This window comes from Haemaphysalis longicornis, unplaced genomic scaffold (assembly GCF_048455015.1).
Source record: "Haemaphysalis longicornis isolate Haplotype H1 unplaced genomic scaffold, Haemaphysalis longicornis Haplotype H1 scaffold_7, whole genome shotgun sequence".
NCBI classification, from domain to species: Eukaryota; Metazoa; Arthropoda; class Arachnida; order Ixodida; family Ixodidae; genus Haemaphysalis; species Haemaphysalis longicornis.
The window spans coordinates 91,567,954-91,587,743 of NW_027526422.1; the positions used below are offsets into that span (position 1 = coordinate 91,567,954).

The following is a 19,790-nucleotide window of genomic DNA, read 5'->3' on the forward strand; positions in this document are numbered from 1 at the left end:
CAACAATACCTTTAAATACCCGCTCTTTCGCCGGACCATTACTGAATGAAACCAACTTACTAACACCCAGCCTTAACAGCCTTCACTTACCTTGTTCACATCGTGTCGAAATTAGTGCGGGCATTTATTCCCTCTATTTTTCTTGTACCCCCCTGCCAAAATGGCAAAGTGGGATGGCAGTGCAAATAAATAAATAAATAAATAAATAAATAAATAAATAAATAAATAAATAAATAAATACCGATAGATTCACATTTTCTTGTGTCTGTTTCTCGCGTCATTTTCTCCACTCAGAGAACTACGTAATAATTAGCTAAAGTACAGTAAATCCTCATTACAACGAACTCGCTTCATACGATTCGTCGCTTTATTCGATTCCTCGCTTTATCCCCAACTACAGCACTGGGAGAGTGAACTATGCCCGTTCGGGCATTATGAGTACTGCCGCAGGGGCTACGTTGTAACGAGGGCTTACTGCATGGCAAATTCTGAGGTTCAGTGGAACTGGGTCATGTTTACAAGCTCTAGAGCTGCCGTAATAAGCTGACAAAGCTCGATCCAATAAAAAGAATCTCGGACCATCTATACTAACGTGAAACCTGGGGAGGGGCGAAGCATGCAGTGTATAAGTGTATTCTTGGCGCCTTGGCGATTTCGCCAACGGAGACGAAACCGTTGGGGGGTAGAGGTATGCAAGCTATGCTGTAAAAGTGTCATGTCTTTAAAGCACGAAGCGTTCTGGCGCGAAGCGTAAACAACTGTCCCGGTGTTTTTTTAGTACGCTTTACGAAGCGCTCCACCGTGAGGCGTAAACAAGTGTCCCGGTGATTTTTTGGTACGCGTTATGTTCTAGTTCGAGGCGTACGTAAGCGAGTTTACCGGTGTTTTTTGTACCGTGACTACATGAGACGACGATCACAACGACGATTCCGATGACGACGACGACAGGAGACACCAACAGCCCCAGCCCCGAAAAATCAACGTATTTTTTGACAGAAAGGCTTGAAGCGTCGTGTAACTTCAGCCATGGCACAAACCCACGCGTGTGAAGTTATGGCTGGAGTTGGCAAACGAAGTAGCTTTAGCCAAGTTCAGTGCCTGAGACCGTATCTTTAATCGACCTGACGTCACAGGAGACAAGATCTTGGGAATAAGCTTGACCCCTGCTCACTGATTATTGAGCGTAAACAAATTAGCTACTGATGTCTGGCAACGTTTTGCTTACAATTAGTGCCACTACTCATGAGGGATACCCTGTTGCTGTACGTCATGTAAGCTGGAGTCTTTGAAGGGCCACCCTTATAATTTGCCGCTTTGTTTCAGGAGTATCGATCCTCACGAGCTGACTCTGGTTCCCCTCGAGCAAGATGAAGTGCAGAGAAAGACTCCGTCTAGTAAAGAACCCAGGGGTACGTGCCTTCGCTGAGTGGTTCTCTACGTCCGTAGATAGGTGTCTCATAAGACGTCTACAGGACACTTTCGTGGTGTTTTCAAATAACTTATTGAGCAGTTATGATATCTTGTTATGATATGATGATATGACATGATATGATATGATATGATATGATATGATATGATATGATATGATATGATATGATAGTCATGATCTATCCTTCGTCGCATTTTGAATTCCTGTTCGAACCACAGTGATCCTACTCCGGCGTTATGCAAGTTGGCTCTGCCGCAAGAGAACCAGTTGTTGGCTTCTTTGCACAACAGCCGTGGCCTGCGGGCAGCACGCCGAAGCTCCGCGAATAAGCCCAACAATCGAGACATGCGCGAAATATATTTACGTGTGATGAAACTTGATGTACAGTAGATAAAGAATATGTTGTCCGTAAACCTTTTCACCGCGCACCCCCTCACTAAGCGTTGCGTGGGCTATCTTTGCTGAACTTTGCTTAAGCCATTAAAAAAAGTGCCAGCAAGGATATATGTTAACATTCAGCTTCACGGTTCAGAGCAATAGTTGTTTAAGGATGAGTTAAAAGTGTCGTTCCGTGAATAAACGCCCCATACGTGATTTTTTTGTAAAAGCCGACGTAGCTGCCGCCGCCCATGTTCCTGGTACCCCCTCACGGTTCAGCTAGACTGTACTTTCCGTGCGTGTGCCGCCACCACAGTGTGGTTCCAATGAATTGGCACCGTGTTTTGTTTCTCTTCGAATGATCTTGGAGCATGGTAAACTTGTCATTTTTATTGTGGATGTTCGTCACTATTTGCAAGATTCTTTTCCTGGAGGAAATGAAAAACCAGCGTTGCTGTTTCAGCTTGCTTGCTGGCTCAACGCTGATTGCTTCACAGAGCACAAAACTTAAAACTTCTCGTAATGTGACCTCTCGCTGAGGTGAGAGGTACGGAGAGGGGAGGAGAAAGAGGCCTATAAGGAAGCGAGGAAAAGCTTTCCGAAAGTGGAAGGGGGGGGGGGGGGGGGTATGCGCTGTTAGTGCGCGCGTCTGCATAGCTCGACGGGTGAGGTCTCTCTGGGGCCGTCCGATGAATCGAGTATCAGCCACTATATGGGTGGATCTATCACTAAATACGGTTTTCAGAATATCGACACTCTTTTTTCATATTATTATGTGCTGCTACGATAGTCATTAGTCGATTTGCACCACGTGACATTTGTTTACCTATGGGTGCTGCCATTTTGTCTCTGAGCGCACCGAAAACATTTGTACGGCGATTAGGTGCCGCTGTTTTTGTTAGCATGTATTACGCTTGTATTACGCTTGTTAAGGACAATGGGGGAAAAATATAACTCCGCACTAGCGTATATGCGATGGGTATTGTCCCTAACGACGCTTCGCTCAGTGCGCTTCAGTGGTGTTGAAAGCTACACATGCGTGTACGACTGGTAGACGTGGAGAAAATGTAAACTCTGCAGAGAACAAAGCAAGAATCACCCGAGGTATTTTAGGCCACAAGGAATCCAAACCAACCAAATGTCGTCATCGTAAAGCGCAAAAGAAAGGTCCGAGAAGCACTTAACTGCGACGGATGAGCTCGGGGTTCTTCGAGACGGGTACACGTTTGCGATCGCTTTCTTGTTTTAAGAAACGCAGTCGCTGGTGTCATATATTTGTGGAGGCTCGAGGGAAGCTTACTGAACAAGCGTTATCCGAAAAAATTACCGTTTTGGGTTGGAGCAATGCTCCATTTCATCATTTCTCAATAGTGCACAACGGAAAGGTCTGTACTGTAGCTTGCAATATACGATAAGCGAAGGACACCCCGCCGAGCCATTATTACTGAGAGGCTTATCTAGTAGTTTATTTAGTGGCTCTACGTGGCTCTAACGAAGCGGTGGCATTGGCCCACTCTTGCAATCTTGTCACCGAAAGTCACGTTTGCCTCGGAAGACATGGAGGAGCACAGGAGAGAGAGGCAGGCATGGATGTGTAAAAGATGGCGAGAATGGAATCAGCAGTAAGAAGATTGATTTCGGGGCATTAACGAGAAGGGATATCGGTGCAAAGAGAACCCCAGCTTCAGTAGCAGGAGGCGGCCGCGAAAACAGAAGCTGTTAAGTTTAGTCGGCCATTCAGTGACAATTTTATCGTAACTACTACTGGTAATGTGTACTGTTGGGCGAGTTGGTAGTTCATCTTAAAAAATCTACAGCGCGAACAGAAGCAAGGACACAGAAAGGCGACGTGACGAGTGCTGGCCGAACAGCGAGACGAGCAGCACTCGTACCGTCATCTTTTTGAGTCCTTGTTTCTGTTCCCAGTAGCTGCGATCCTAGTAACCCACAGTAACTCCGTGTAGACCTAGTAACTCCTAGTAGTTTCGATCGTGCCTGGTTTAGGGACGATGTCGAACCTGACACATTTAAGTGCACGTCGATGGCACCAACAGGCGCGTGTGTTAAGCAGCAGCGTTGGTAATCGCAGCAGACTGTAGCGGTGGTTGACCAGTATCTTTACCGCAAAATACGTAGTCCTGATTTCTTCCTGCGTTTTTTCGGGCAAATCGTACACTAACGTAATTCTTAAGAACCCAGTAAAGTATAAATAAGAGAAAAACAAGTGTGAACGCTTGCGAATCTTCGTTGTCCACAGCCCGTCACCAGCATGCACGTACAAGAGCATGTGTGTGGCGTAACATTCGGACGTTTGCCTGCAGAGGAGTGCAATTAAAACAGCATTGCAACACTGCATCTCTGTTCGACACCACAGGCTGGAATCATGCGTCGGAGAACCACGGAGGGCACTCACGCGCGGCGAATGGCGAGACGAATGGTGGGGTGAGTTAGAAACGTTAGCTTTTATTAAGATATCATTGCAACAGATAATCGCAATGGTTAAAACGTACTGCAAACGTTGTTTGACTTCATTTCGTCGAAGCACGTTAAAGCAACTGCTACCGGAACTTGCAAAGATCTGGAGGCTAAGTAATGCTATTAGTCACGGGATTTGTATTTGATGTTTTGGCTCAAGTACAGTGCCAGTCTGGAGCGGCCACTGGTATATTTAAACGGGTACGCTTGTCCCGTTATTCTGAATTCAAGTAAACAAGATAAAGCCATTGCATCGTGTGTGTTGTACTTTTTTAGTTGCCACACACACCAGCGTTAACCCTCGCTTCAACTCAAACTCTCGCAGGATTCTACGTTCGTCCTTGCGACGAAGAACGGAACTTCGACGCACTTGTGCCAGAAAGTGGAAATTCTGGAGCGGGAGCTCGAGTCGACGTCCGCGCTGCTGCGCCAGGCCAACCGGGAGCTGGCGCGGCGCGAGGCATCGTTGGCGCAGCTGGGCCGTAACAACGAGCTCCTCCGCGGCCGCCTGGTGCGGCTGGAGACGGACGTAGCCATCTACCGGGCGGCCGCCTCCACCGCCACGTCACCCTCTTCGTCGGAGGAAGACGACGTCCACGCCGCGGAGAAAGAGCAGCACTCTTCTTCCCCTGGCCGTTGCTGTTCCGCCAGGGACAGGGAACTGCTACAAACTCTGTCCGACATCTACGCCAAGGTCAGAAAGACCAACTCTGTCGGCAGAGACGGTGCGAGCCACTGTAGCAAAAACAACGTCAGGGACTCGTCCCTCGCACTTCCGGACGCTCGGATCCTGGAGCAAGTGTTCGCCAACTTCTGGCAGGAGTACAGAAGCATGAGCGATGAGCTCAACGGCTGCAAGCAGATCATCGCCAACCAGGAGCTTCGAATGCGCTTTCTTGAAACGCAGGTGGACGCCGCTGGCAGGTTGAAAACGAGCGATTTTTCGAAAGCTGCGGGGTTCAGAAAGGATGTGGGTAGTGAGACTGTGAGCACTCCTGACTCTTGTGCGGTGGACGCGAGTGACAGGTGCAGCGAGTCGGCTGGCTGCTGTGTTGCGGTGGCCAATGTAGAGAGGCGTGTGGCGGAGGAGAGTCACCTGCTGGCTCGACTCAGACGGCTCCAGCTAGAGAACAACAGATTGCAGGTCGTCAACAGGGAGACTCTGGCCAGGGAGGCGGCCATTAAGAAGGAGCTGCAAAGGGTGCAGAGCAAGGTATGTAAGCTTAAGCTCCGATTTTATTTCGTGTCAGTTGTGAGTCGCTATACATGGTTACCCCTTACCGCTTTTTGTTCCGCGTCAGAGGTCGCCCCGCCGGTGTGTATGCAGGAAAACTTCGCGCAACCCGTTTTGTTTATTTCCGTCCTTCTGCATTCGTTGATGTTTTTCTTGAGGTCTCCATACACAAAATCGGTTAAACTTCTATAGAAATTCAACACATATACTGGAAACATGTTTCCGAAATAAATGCTACAGGTAAACTCCGATATGATATTTCTCCTGGTTGTTGTTACGGAGCGTCACGATCAGCAAGTTCAGCAATAGTTCGAAAGCTTCAAAAGCGGTTGTTAGGCCTATCATCGCGGTGAACCTAACGGCGAAAACGTTTTCTCGAAGCGTGAAGTTCAGTTAAATGGTCTACCCTGCTGTCTTGCCTGAGCATTGTGTAAGTAGTGTTATATTCACTCGTCATACCTCGCGCTGTTATCACTGCGGCTTGGATTATCCGACTGCTTCTCTTTGCTCGTTCAGGATTCCACGATCTCTAATATTTTTGTATTTCTCTCAAGCTATCCAGCTTCAAAGTCGACCTGGCACGAGCTACGAAGAAAATTCTGGGGCGAGAATCAAGCTGCACCTTCCCCGCTGAGGCAAGTACACGAGTAACCCGGATACAGCAGTAGAGCCCAATCTACCGGAATGGTATATACTGCTTTAAGTATCACGGGCCGCGTATACTACAATCCTGGCCGTCTACGCGAACCCACGTGCACCTCTTTCTCGCGTCTTACAAGAAGTACCGCGAAAATGATTAAACGTGTTGGTAGGTTAAACCTACCTAAAAGGTATACCAAACAAGCTTTATCTTCGAAAAGAATGCGTAGAATTGACCCAGCAGAACATGGTGCAAGAAAAACAGTCGCTGATTTTTGCAAAAAAAATTATATAATTACTGGCGCTTGACGCCAGGCTGACAGCGTGAAAACCCACGATTCTACCTTTACGCCACTCAGGCTGAACAGCGTAGCCGCATTAGCAACTGCTCAAGAGTACAGAAAGAGTGTTCCAAGCAAACCAGTAGGTGAAGATGGCGGGGGCGCGGCTAGGTGGCGTGGTTTGTCAAACACGCTCACTGATCATACCAGCTGATCGGCTGAACGAAGGAAACAGTGCAGTTTTAGAAAGAGCGATATGAGGGAGCAAAGCGGTGTTGCAGAGAGGTGCTGCGGAGCGTCGCGGAGTGGGCGACTGTACTCCCAACCACTTTCTTGGGTATTTATGTTAATATGACTATATATTATTGTCGGCAGTGGTAGCCAGCACCGTTCGGACACTTCGGGGTGAACCTTCCCTAAATCTGTTTCAAACACCCTGGTAGTGACTCGAGCGTCTGTTCAGTCGGTCAGGGGCGCTCGACTGACGGAAAACCCATTTACGCTGCCTATGGCATCAAGACTGCCAGAACCGAGGCGCTCGCTACGCGTGTAGCCTAGCATGATTAGAAATGAGGGGCTCGTCGAATGAGCACAGAAAGACAAGCCAGAAATTCCCAACAATTTCTAAATGGTTACTTCATTAAAAACAGTCAGATTACTTTCCTGTGCTTTCCTTATTGCCTTTGACTGCTGGCGTAGCTTTCTGTGTGTAGACTTGGCGTTCTTTGCCCTTTGATGGCCTTGCGCCATAAAAACGATCTATCATCATCATAATCATCTTTTGTGTGTGTGTGTGTGCGTGCGTGGGTGTGTAGTGGGCGGGTGGACTGTAGTTCCAACATTGGAGGCTCCGCTTCTGCAATGCCTCGTCCATAGTTTCAGATTTCTTCACGAATATATTGTGCATTCTTTCCTTTCTTTACTATCCCGCTCGTGATCCTTGTCCACTGTAGTCAGCGATGTCATCTGATGTTGATCTATTTCCTGTTCCTTTTAGGACCTGAGCTTTCTATCTGACAATTGCCCTTTCGTGCAATGGCTATCTCGATGACCGCGCCGAATTTCCGCAGTGCTTCCAGCATTCCGCAACGCTATGGGGTGCAGCATGCCGTAAAGGCTTGCCAACCATTTCTGCGCCACCTCCCTTGCACAAGGAGAAAACGCTGTGTGAAAATACGCAGGTGTCGCTGCGTATCCTGCTCGAGGAGCTCATCTCTCTTCGGCGCCAAAACGGCCGGCTCCAAATGGTCAGCCAGCGAGACGCTCACCTCCTCTCCCAGCAACAAAAGCCGAAGTCGAAGGGCTCTGCAGTGGATACGGTGAGTTGCAGCTTAAGTTGTTCCGGCGTCATCACGTGCGATGAGATTCTCTGTCACAAAGTCGATGAGTGGTGGAGAACGGAAAGGAGAAGCCGTTATTGAAGCCTAGAGGGGAGCAATGCTGAGTGCTCGAGATGCACGCCTCGGACGGTTCGGAAAAGATGCATAGGAAGAATGAAAGAACGTTAGATGGTAGGAAGGACGAATGCACTGACTCACTCGCTCGCTCACTCACTTTTCTGTACCTTGAGTTATTTTTGTAGTAAAAGCTACACTACGCTACCTCGGGTAGTCTTCGCGGGGTGACCAGTTTTGACCTTGAGAGCTAGAGGTCAAACCACACACCCTTCAGCAAGCGCCCGGCACGGAGCAGCTTCCAGATGGCGGGGATAGATAGGCGGCAGGGGAGAGAAATGCTTGTTCTTGTATGAACCAGCACGAACTTAAACAAGGACAAAGGAAATGGAACACAAGGACAGTCGCTGGTCTAAAAACTAAAGTTTAATATCAAGAAGGGTGAATCTAAGCACTTAACACAAGACAATAAAAAATTCACAGCATATCCACGGGGTGAATGATGATGAGTGGGCGAAGCTCCTGAGGGGAAATCATCGGTAAAACCGTGACTCTTCAGTGAAAGTTCGCCCACTACATCTGTGTCCGAACGTAACGTCTAGAAAGTCTCGCTTAAACCGCGCGTCGGCACCTTGGGGCTGAGCTCGCCTGATGCGTTTTGCAGACGCCTCACGAGCTCTCACTGCATCGGGGTCTGCCTGCCGATACGCGCGCTTTCTCGCCGCTTCCCGTTCTCTGACGTTTTGGAGATCCTCTTCGCGCCGCAGCCGTGCCGCTTCGCGTACGGCAGGGTCCTCGCGCCGTTGCCGTGACGCTTGGGCCTCTCGTTCTCGAACGCTGGGATCTTGGCGGCGGCGTCGCGCAGCCAGACGACACGCTTCGGCCTCCCGCTCTCGTACGGCAGGATCTTGGCGGCGGCGTCGCGCAGCTTCACGGAGCGCTTCTGCCTCGCGGGCTCGCACATCTGCAGCCTTATCCATCGGGCGACTCCGAGCGCGCGCCAACAGCGAACGGATTTTATTACAACGCTCCCCGCCATCTAGTAAACAATCCAAGAACTAAACTAGAGGTAGCCACGCCATCTAGTAAACAATCCAAGCGCATCTTTTCATCATATACAAGTACCGCCATCTAGTAAACAATCCAAGAACTAAACTAGAGGTAGCCACGCCATCTAGTAAACAACCCAAGAACTAAACTAGAGGTGGCTACATACATACGGCGAGGATGGACAGACCCACGCCCTAAGGAGCTTCGCCCCTAAAAAACAGTGCGCTTGAGCAAAACAAGTTTACAGAAGGCATGGTGATAAGGCAACTAGGTAGACACCGACTACAGGCAAGGCCCACACATATATGCAATCTCTTTGGGATGAAGGCACACGCTTGATTGGCTGACACAATTGCCTCCTCTTTCTGCTATGTGGAACGCTTCCATAGTTTCGTGAGGCGTTGGTTCACGGGACCTAAATAAAATGTCAGTGGCAGGAAAATTAGTTTTACATCAGCTGCACTTCGTACAATGTGAAGATAGGATAATGGGGTGCCCTTTAATGAAAATTCATGCTCTCTCGAACGCACGTAGATACAACTTGTGTTCCACTTACTTTGTCTTTAGTTCGCGCTGGTTTCATCCAAGAAAATGTCTTTCCAACTAGTTCAGTTTGAAACACTTCAGCCGAAAGATAGTCTAGGAGGGAATAGAGACGTGCGCGGTACCCGTGTCGCCACCTGGCGGAGCTCCCGGCATATAGCAGCGGCCCTATGGCGGGGAGGGATAGGTGGCAGGGGAGAGATAGGCGAGGAGGGAACGGAGACGTGCGCGGAACCCGCGTCGCCACCTGGCAGAGGAAGGCGAGAAGGCCGCCGCCGCCGCAGCGATAAGCGCGTGCCACAAAGGAAGGCCAGGAGGCCACGTGTGGTGCAGATCCCTGTGCAGTGGAGGAAGACGAACATCCAGCTGTGGTCTCTCATACAGCTTCGAGGCTTAAACAACGTCGTGAGGCGAAAAACGACGATGAATAAGCAGTGTATTCTTTGCATACATGTCTGCATATCACTGCAAAGCCACACCTCGACAATGGGCCTAGCCAGAGCACTGAAGCTTTCGCTATCAACTAAGGTTAACAAAAGCTAAATGACAGCCATTTTTTACGCTGCCTTTGGTTTGCGTTCGCCAGTCCCACTAAGATACTGCGGCATAAAGACCCGGCGAGAATATCATTTGTTCGAAGTTTTTGATAAAGCAAGTGTCATTGTTATTCAAAGCAGCCTTCTCATGAAGCAAACTTATATTTTGTCTACATGGCCGATTTATGTGCCTAATTTCTAAAGCGAGGTTTTTTTTGGTCTCACTGGTGCAGTCAGGTGTCTTAACCGAAAAGGAATTCAGGAACGCCAACTTTGAAAAGGGGGAGGACACATCATCATGACGATGATGACGACGATACAAGAAAAAATGCTGCCCGTGGTCAAAATCGAACCTGGGTCCATTATGACGCGGTCGACGATGGCTGGGAGGCTTCCTAGTGAGAGACTCGTTTGCTGTAGTCTGACTCTCAGGCAGTTCGCACTTTGATCGTTAACGCTTGGAGGGTGAGTGCAGCGGCTTTGACTTTGGCACTTGGCCATTTGATTTTCGACTGCAACAAAGCTCGGAGTTTCAACCATCGTCACCGTTGGACAGAGGGGATTTGATTCTAGAGCGAAAGCTCTACTAAGCTTCGTCTTTCAAGGTCATTCATCGCGTCGCGACGACCTTCAGCGCAAGTCCGCAAGCTGCGCCTTTTCTTGCTATCACTTCACTTGCTCGAAACTTCGCCGCTGCGGCACCACGTGAGAGAGAGGTAAAACTTTATTTAGTGGCCCAATATTGTTCAGAGGGTCAGCAGTCGAGCCCGGCTTGGACCCGACGGCGGTCCCATGTGGCCGGGCCGTTCATGGAGGTGATTGCTGTGGCGGATCTCGCTGAAGCACTGGAGGTCCCGCACGGATCGCTAAAGCCAGAGCAAGCCCAGCATGCGCAGTGGGGGTGTGGACGGCGCAACAACAACAACAAGGGAGGGACATACCCCCTCCCTGAGATGCTGCGCATATAAAAATATATCCGGTGCACTTACTTTTCTTTTCGCTTCCCTCAGATTACAACCTACCTACCACCTTCGGACATATTTTCAGCGCAATGGACAACTAGGTGTGCCCACAAATATGACTGACATACCCCCTCCCTGAGATGCTGCGCATATAAAAATATATCCGGTGCACTTACTTTTCTTTTCGCTTCCCTCAGATTACAACCTACCTACCACCTTCGGACATATTTTCAGCGCAATGGACAACTAGGTGTGCCCACAAATATGACTAAGCGGCATTATCATCATCAAAACTGCTAAGTGGCGCATCCTTAGTCGTAGCACTCTGTTTGCAACCCCTGGCGCATCATTAGGGGTACCCAGACGCTTCAAGAGATGTCGCGGCGAAGTAGATTTCTGATTTTGGATTTCGATATTAAGCCTCGCCCAAACGGGCAAGGCCTCCCAAAAATTGAGCGTGAAGCTCATGATGCTGTCCCTGCGCACGGTAACCTTTAGTAAAAGGCGAAAAGTTATTGCGAATGCGGAGAGACCTGAGCGTATGCGTGATACTGTCGACTGTAAGAGGCCCCCCACGATGACCCATTAACACTGACCAATGACGCGTTTAACGCTAATAGGAATCCCGGGCAAGAAAAATGTGTGACTCCCTCACTTACACTTTTCGAAACAGGTCTGCCTTGGTGTGCAGCGTGTTTTAAGTTGAAACTTCTGCTAGAGATACTCTTTGCAGCGTTTCTGCATCTTTAACCAGTCTGCGAGAATAGTGGACGCGGGGGCTACGTGGCTAACGTGCACGTGTTCCTCTCCGCCCCCAGCTTGGCCCGGCTTGTTCACGTGGGTGGCGGCATTCCGCACGTGATTCGTCGCAATTTCTTTGATCACTCTCTGTGAAAGCGGCTCGGCTAAAATACACGGCTAAATTACCTCTTCGGTGTCCCCAGCCTACACTGGTGCGCAAAAATCTTTAACTAGAGCGTCGTTAATGTTGCGGTTACTCCCTGCACCCTGCAGAAATGGGTTGTTGTTTATTGATCAGTGTACCAAGAGTCTGCAATGGTAGCTTGTGAGCATCACATTTTTCTTGTGAGCATCACGAGGCTTCGGGTTCGATACCCGGAAGGAGCGCATTCTTCTTGTGGAAGGGGAGTTCGAAAACGGAGACGCATACGCTTCAGCGTCCTCAAGTTATTTCTGGACATTGAATTGCAAGCTTGTTTTCGTGCCACAGCAGATGAAACAAGTATGCCGAGACGCTTTTCACTGCGCAACACATGGTATAAAGGCTCGCGCACAGCGGCGTCGTCCAGAGAGGGGCCGCCGGCTCTGCTGTTTCATGTGTTACGCAGTGATGTCACAGCGCTTGAGGGGTGCCGGTGAGGCTCGGCGGAGCCATGCCTACGCTAGCGAAGCGTGCTCGAAGCTATGCACAGCTGCACCAGCGGTGGCTAAGCAACACGAGGTGACGTCATCGCTCCGCGAGGTTTTTTGGTGCGACGGAAGGAAGGAGGAGGAATAAACTTTATTGCAGTATGCAATTTAGGGGCGGGTGGTGACCACTGGGCGCAGCCCAGCGGTGACTTCGGCAGCACGTTCCACCAAGGCTTTCTGGACCCTGGGGTCTGAGCTGCCCAACACCGCCTCTCATTGGTCAACAGACACGCTGAGCTTAAACAGCTCGGCTGTTTGAATTTCCGCGGAGGCTCACGGCTGCTTATGAGCTCTGGCTGTCGGTTGCATTTCTGATAGACGCATAGAGAAAACGCTGCTGGCGCTCTAAGTTAACCCATAGCTCTCTACTACGGTGAACCTCACACCTGTAGCTTCGGTGCACAAAAGCCTAATTTGAATCTTTTTAGCATGAGCGCTTAAGTCATATAGAAAACGCCTCGGCATACTTGTTTCATCTGCTGTGGCACGAAGTCATGCTTGCAATTCAATGCGTAGAAATAACTTGAGGGTGCTGTGGTGTAGACGACTCCCATTGTTTACGTAGCCGCATTCGAACTCCACTTCCACAGGAATTGCACTGGATTGGATAAACTTTATGTAAGCCTTTTTAAATCCTTTTAAATATTGCGTGTCCCCCCTCCTCCCTAAGACAAAAAATCCCGCCATCTCCACGAAGTGAATGATGATGAGAAGGGCGAAGCTTAAATGCTTATCGATAAAAGCGTGAAACATTCGCCCACGCATCATATAAATACTCGACACGTCAAGCTTTCCACCGATCCGTTGACAAGCCCGTCGACGACGTCGATGTTTGTGGTGATTATGTAGGGCTTGTTTGGGACGATGAGAATCTCCATGGGTAAGTTGGCGAATTCGGTGTGTCACATTTTAGCCACCTTGGCCGTCGCCTTCTCCAGAGCGTCTTGTGTCGCATACCCCCGGTACGTGTCTTCAGCTCGCAGGCGACGAACGACAACCTCTTCTTCTTCTTCTCTTCCTTGTTGGGTAGCAACGAACGCGTTGAACGTTTTGACCTCTTCGGCCAATCTTTGGTTGGCCAATCCCTAGGAGGATCCTGCCACAATCATCATCATTCTGCCGTGTATGGCAGCCACGAAGGACGGGGCAGGGCCCGGGCAAGAGTGGTGGTCGTGGTTCCAAAGAAATGGCGCGTACCCACACAGGGGGATTGGCCAGGAAATGGGTGCCTTACCGAAAGAAATTAGGTAATTTTTGAAGGGAAAGAAAAATTTTTAATTATTAGGATGGATTAGCAGTATATGAGTAGAGAAATAAAAGTAAGGAGATTAGAGAAAGAAAGAAAAAAAGGTAAAAACGAACACCATTTAATGAAAATTGGAAGTAAGAAACACGAAGAAAGTGGTACAGACGAAGCAGTGAGCTTGGCGCGCATATTCTTGACAAGAAAATCCAGTTAAGCTAAATCTTGAGCTGGCAGGCGACGAACGACAACCTCTTCTTCTTCCTCTCCTCCTTGTTGGGTAGCAACGAACGCGTTGAACGTTATGACCTCTTCGGCAAATCTTTGGTTGGCCAATCCCTAGGGGGATCCTACCGCAATCATCATCAATGCGCCGTGTACAATGTGACGTGTACGGCCGGGACAGGGCCCGAGCAAGAGGAGCTTCGCCCCTAAAAAGAAAAAGTGGGGAACAATACCCGCTTCAGCAAGGCTATGGCGGGTTTAAAGCCAACATAAAATAAATAAACGGGGATAGGAGCCAAATTTCTTTTTCTTAAAGAAAAGCCAATTTGAAGGTTAAAAAACTACTTTCCACGTTTCATATGCTCGGGCCGCAGGTACATAGAGCGTAAGAAGAGAGTCGGCAATCCAGGATGTGATTGAAAGCAAGAAAAACAGGTAGCAAAGTGTCCTAATTGTGAAGTGCAGTAGAAAAATTGTGGTTAACAGCGTGGAAAAAAGAAAGAACCGGATAGGGAGCAGAGAAAAAAAAAGAATACAGAACGATATCCACTTGTAACTTTTCGCCAGAAATGTCTGTCTAGAAGTAGCTGTTTCAAAATGAAAGTCCAGTAGGGGTATTTACGTTCACGGGAATACCTAACAGCAAGGCCCTGCTGGAACACCGCACACACTATGTACACTATTTACAAAATACAAAAAGAAGCACAACCGAGGCACTCTAAAGTTAATAAATAGGAAGTCACTGGGTCCAGCACGAACAAAGCAGCTATCCCTGCCACGCACTGTCACAGGATGCACACAATACAAAAAGAAAATAAAAACTACACCACGCTGAAGAAAGGCATGAATTGTCCCAGGGAACAGGACTCCCGAGGGAACAAGTGTGTTTCCTGTCATGGTCACTCAAAACTCAACTTGAGGAAACCAGGAAAAAAAAAACACACACACACTGGCGATCCACACAGATCACAAGCGACATGTTGGGACGCAGGGGTGGACACGCTTGTAGGTAAGAAGGCACGGATGAAAGACCATTCGATACACACCGGCATCACACCTCGGAAAGGGAACGGGAAATGAAGTCGACGAGCTCGAGTAAGATCTAGATGGCTGGAGAATTATCCAATAGATGCCGAAGGTTTGGCGGTTCAAGCGGTGGCCGCACAAGACGAAGCAGTCGTTGAATGTATGATGACGTTTTTGAACATTCGGTCAGAAGTGAGAGACGGAAGTGGCGGCCGCACCGAAAAAGCAGGGGCAGTCGGGCGTAAGTTACAGACAGTAGAAATAGTGAGGAAATCGGCCATGTCCAGTTATAAGGTGGGTAAGTTTTTTAGACGGCGGAAAAGAAGCCGGCAGATTGAGAACACTCGGCGTCCAGCGGAATAATTCTGTGTCACCATTGTTTGTTGACCACGTCTCCTGCCACAATAAGCGACCAGCCTTTAATAGCGACGAGCGCACCATCTGTTTGGATATTTTCTCTTACACATCCTCTCCTCTCCCAGCAGCACTTCGCGCGACTGTGTCCGCGATTTCGTTCCCCCACACGTTCAAGTGCTCTGGCACCTACAAGGCCACGGGGACCAAGCTCAAGAGCAAGAGAATGTCCTATTTGAATTGGTGAATTGTGGAGGACTGATTGAAAGGATTGTTGAGTGCGAGAAGTACAGAAAGACTGTCAGAGTGTATATTGACAAGAGAGGAAGGCCTATTGTCCAGGAGGAACTGGGTGAGTTTTTGTAGGGATATCACATCAGCGTCAAAGGATGTGGTGGGAGAAACTAAACGGAACCTTCTTATGGCGTGCACGCGGTCGGGTCCGTTCAGAATGACAAAGGCTGCTCCAGCCGCAGTGGCAGTGTGGGAACCGCCTGTGGAAACGTGGAGAGCGGAGAGGTGAAGTCGCTGGTTCGCCTCCGTGCTGGTCAGGCGGCCACTTCGGACACGAAGACGTCGCGCAGGGTGAGTGGCGAGACCGATGGGAAGGTCTACGTCGGTAGGTCTGAACGAAACCGAGTGGAATGTGATTGATTGTCGATGATGAAACAGTAAAAAGATGCTCATAGCGATGTCAAGGTGAATGTGTAACGGGAGCGCGTTTGCGATAACCTCAAGGGCTGCTGTCCTAGTCGTGGTGTATGCCGCCGTGATCGCGAACAATGATGGTCTAAGGAATGACTGTACACGAGCTTTTAGACTGATACCCCTGCTACACTGGGGTCCAAATGTCATTTGAACCAAATGTCATTTGACTCAAATGGGTTGCTTCAAATGCCATTCAGAATCCGCCGTGCTACACTACAATTTCGATGGCATTTGAAAGCTTTCACAACTGTTCGATGTGCTGTAGTGGCGCTGTTGTTGCCCCGTTCCGTTTTTGTACACTAATACAACAATCAAACTTAGGAGCAGTCCGAGGCAGTAAAATGATATCAAATTAGAAGAGACACCACTTCTGACTCTAAATATGGCTGTCTTGCGTTGTTTTTGTTTGTGTTTTTTGCAACTGACCCACTGGTTTTGAGAGTATGAAAATTAAATATGTTGATTTCGTATTTTAAGTAAATAAACAGTGAACAAAGTTCCACAAAAAACAATATTTTGTTTGTTTTACGTACGGAAGTATTATATTTTTTATTGCCGATCGAAGACGCTGCGTCCGAGAGTGCTGGAAATGACATTTGAAATCTTAAATGTCTCTCTCGGTGCTCATTTGGCTCAAATGTCATTTGAGCCAAATGGCATTTAAAAACCTAGTGTAGCAGCACAACTTGGCATTTGAGCCAAATGACATTTGGTTCAAATGACATTTAGACCCCAGTGTAGCAGGGGTATAAGATGTTCATTCAAGTGCCACCAAGCGGGAGCGGCATAGAAAATTGCAGGAAGGACGATGAGATGATGCAGTTGACGCAGATGAGAACGGTTGACGAGGGTTGGCATGCGTGCAAATCTAGTGAGTGTAGCAGCCATTTTCTCAACAATTGATTTTAAATAGTTCGTGTGGGCCCCAAATGTCTGGTGGTTGCCAAATACGACTCCTAGGAGTTTTATTTGGGTGGCTTCCTTGAGGGTTACGCCGTGAAGTCTGATGGTAGGCTTCATTATCTCACCTCGGCCACCTCTTGAAACGAAGAGGCAAGAACATTTGGAAGGGTTTAGCTTTAGCTTCGCTTTCTCTGCCCAAGCATCTTGGTAAGCGTACACATCTTGGTAAGCGTTTCATGGGCAATGGCTTCTAGTTGCCGGCATGTGCGTGCGTTAACGGCGATAACACTGTCATCTTCGTAGGCCTGTAAATACGTGTCTTCAGGCATATGAATGCAGATTATGTCAAAAACATAGGTATTCCACAAAAGGGGGCTAATGCGAGAACCTTGAGGAGACCCCTTTGTTGTGACATGGGTGATGTTTCCTGAGAACGTCTCGTAACGAACGGTGCGCGCCTCAAGGAACGATTTTAGCAGCTCATAGATGTTTCGAGGACAATTGTGAGAGCGGAAAAAGTACAATAGTCGGACGTGCCAAATAGTGTCAGAGGTTCCAGCGAAACCAAGGGATATAACAAGAGACCGATCACCATGGTCTCGATAGTGTTGCATACGGTTACGCAAATCAAACAAAGCGGTTGTTGTGTTGTGTCCCAAGGTAAAGCCATACTGATGTGGATGAAGGAGTCCGGAACGGTGTAGGAAATAATAAAAACGTGAATTCGTTCTAGCAGCTTGCCAATCATCGACGTAATGCATATTGTTCTGTGTGAAGAAGGCTCCGTCGGCGGACGTCCACGTTTCAATAAAAATGTAGCGTGGGCTTGCTTCCAGTGAGGGGGGAAATAGCCAAGAAGGCAAGAGTTAAACACCTGAAGAAGGAAAAGCAAGGAGATGTCGTGAACAAGGAGAGGAACCATGGGAGTGATGATGCCATCAGGTCCCGGAGCACAACCCGAATTTAATTTTCTGGAGGTCAATCGCAACTCATCAAGAGTAAAGTTGCCATCCTGGGCTTCCGTGCGGTATCTAGTAGTGGCATTGACGGCCCTCATTGCTTTGTGGGCGAGAGTGTCGTCTTCATGGCAATCAGAAGGGAAGTGGGTTTTCAGGACGAGACCAGCTGACTCTAACGCGTTTGTTGTCGACGCATGATCCGGTAAGTGCACAAGGCATGAAACAGCAGACACTCGGTGCTTCCGAAACGCCGCTTTGAATGGTTGCCGGAACAAGTTTTTGCGGGACACATCTGCGCATGGCTGTGTTAGGGCCTTGTCCTTGGCGATCTGTACGTGCTCTCTGTAGGCGGCAATACTCCTGTAATAAACAATACGATGATCTGCCCGCAAGAGTGGATCCCGGCAATGTTGGTACCACCTCCGGAATACACGCACCGCCTATCTTTCCCTCGCCACAGCGTCGCTCCACCACGCGTTTCCCCTGTGTTTTTTCAACGGTCGTTCAAACCTCTTTTTTAAACTGGCGAATTTGGAATAAAAAAGTCAAAAACTGTTTTGAGGGCGGACTTTGTAGAGGCATCTTGTGGGTTGAAATTTTTAATCCATTCATCTGCAGCCAATTCCTCAACCAAATACTTGAATGATGCTTTCGTTAGCCGTCTTTTCATGGGCAGTGGAAACTGCTGCAGGCCGATAACTACGTGCTTGTCATCTGATAAAGTTGGCATCTCATGCACATTCCACAAACAATCACCTCCCCAAATGGGACCGGAAACATCGGGTCGATCCAAGACTCCGAGTAGGCATTTTGAAAACTCGCTACCGAAGTTGGGTCGTTCAGTATTTCGAGGGGGGTCGCGTGAATGAAGTGGGCGAGCTGGACGCCGCGGGAGTTCAAAACATCGCCTCCCCAAATGGAATTCCGGGCGTTGAAATCTCCTGCCAATAGCACATTCGTAGTACAGTGTCGTTGGAGGATGTCATCGATTCGAGACAAAATAAAATACGTCGGCACTGATGGCGCAGTAAAAGTAGCGATGAGAAGCATGCTGGACTGCTGATTTTGAAGTCGCAGAGCCACGACATAAGGAGACACGGTGAGGGGAAAGACATCGGATTTACGCCGGGGTATGAGGACTATGCATCGGGGAGTGTCTGGGTGCAGAAAATGAAGCCAATTGGGTGGCACTCCAAGCACGGTTGATCCACGAGCATATGGGTCACAAACAACAGCCACATTAATATGCTCTGCTTCGACTAAATCAACAAAGTGTGGGGTTGCCGAACAAAGTGGTCTAGATTTGTTTGAAGAAATTTTAAAGAATCCATGTTGAATTTAGAGCGGTCGCTTGGAGCTGTTGTTCTAGGCGGAAACGGATGAGGGCGAGGTAGATGTCGGAGTGGTGTCATAAATAGTTTTTTGGCGAATGCGAGCCACCCTCCATTCTACGGTAAAACAGCACGGTGCGTTGAAAGTGTGGTCGGAACGTCACCCTGCTGCGCGACACTCCCTACACACGACGTTCTCTTTGTCGGCAAGGGTGCAGTCTTCTGCGAGGTGATCACCCGCTCACGACAAGCAGCAGAAACTCTCCGAGGTGGATCGTAAAGCGACGTGGACATGTGTACAACAACGACTGCACGCTGCCACGTAGAAATTTTCTTTGATAGGACAGGACGTCCAGCCGATCAATAAGTGATCTTTCGTTTACAGGATGCGGTAGACAGGCGGCGAAACCTCCACAATATGGACGCTGTTACCAGTACGGTCTTTGAAGTAGGTCCTGTGTTTAAACTCTTCTTCGCGGATATTCAAGCCATTGTGAGCATTGATGTTCGTGCGGAGTATACCAGGAACGATGCTGGGGTCTACACCACTGATTTTAAGCTGCGGGAAACGGCGTGGAGGACGGATGACTTCGATGGCTGTTCTAAGCTGAGTATTTCTTTCGGTGGCTTTTTCGAAGTTGTCTATCGACGCTCGGTTCGCAGAAACTACTCTCATCCCGGTACGGTCG

General features: G+C 48.8%; 1 protein-coding gene, 1 long non-coding RNA gene and 1 other non-coding gene across 3 annotated transcripts in view; 2 read left to right on the top strand and 1 right to left on the bottom strand.

Moving 5' to 3' along the window:
- Positions 1 to 6,184, top strand: part of LOC144146403 (uncharacterized) — a 96,113-nt gene extending 89,929 nt beyond the window's left edge. The window contains exons 3-6 of the mRNA XM_077678359.1: positions 1,324 to 1,409; positions 4,182 to 4,249; positions 4,608 to 5,495; positions 6,071 to 6,184. Of these exons, the coding sequence (XP_077534485.1) occupies positions 1,324 to 1,409; positions 4,182 to 4,249; positions 4,608 to 5,495; positions 6,071 to 6,184 (1,156 nt within the window). The remainder of the gene's footprint in view (positions 1 to 1,323; positions 1,410 to 4,181; positions 4,250 to 4,607; positions 5,496 to 6,070) is intronic.
- Positions 6,185 to 7,621: 1,437 nt separating this feature from the next.
- Positions 7,622 to 19,790, top strand: part of LOC144146092 (uncharacterized) — a 37,790-nt gene continuing 25,621 nt past the window's right edge. Inside the window, exon 1 of the long non-coding RNA XR_013317660.1 lies at positions 7,622 to 7,755. This is a non-coding gene — a long non-coding RNA (uncharacterized LOC144146092). The remainder of the gene's footprint in view (positions 7,756 to 19,790) is intronic.
- LOC144147446 (U5 spliceosomal RNA) lies at positions 11,341 to 11,462 on the bottom strand. The gene has a single exon (XR_013317936.1). It is a non-coding gene; the product is annotated as a U5 spliceosomal RNA (small nuclear RNA).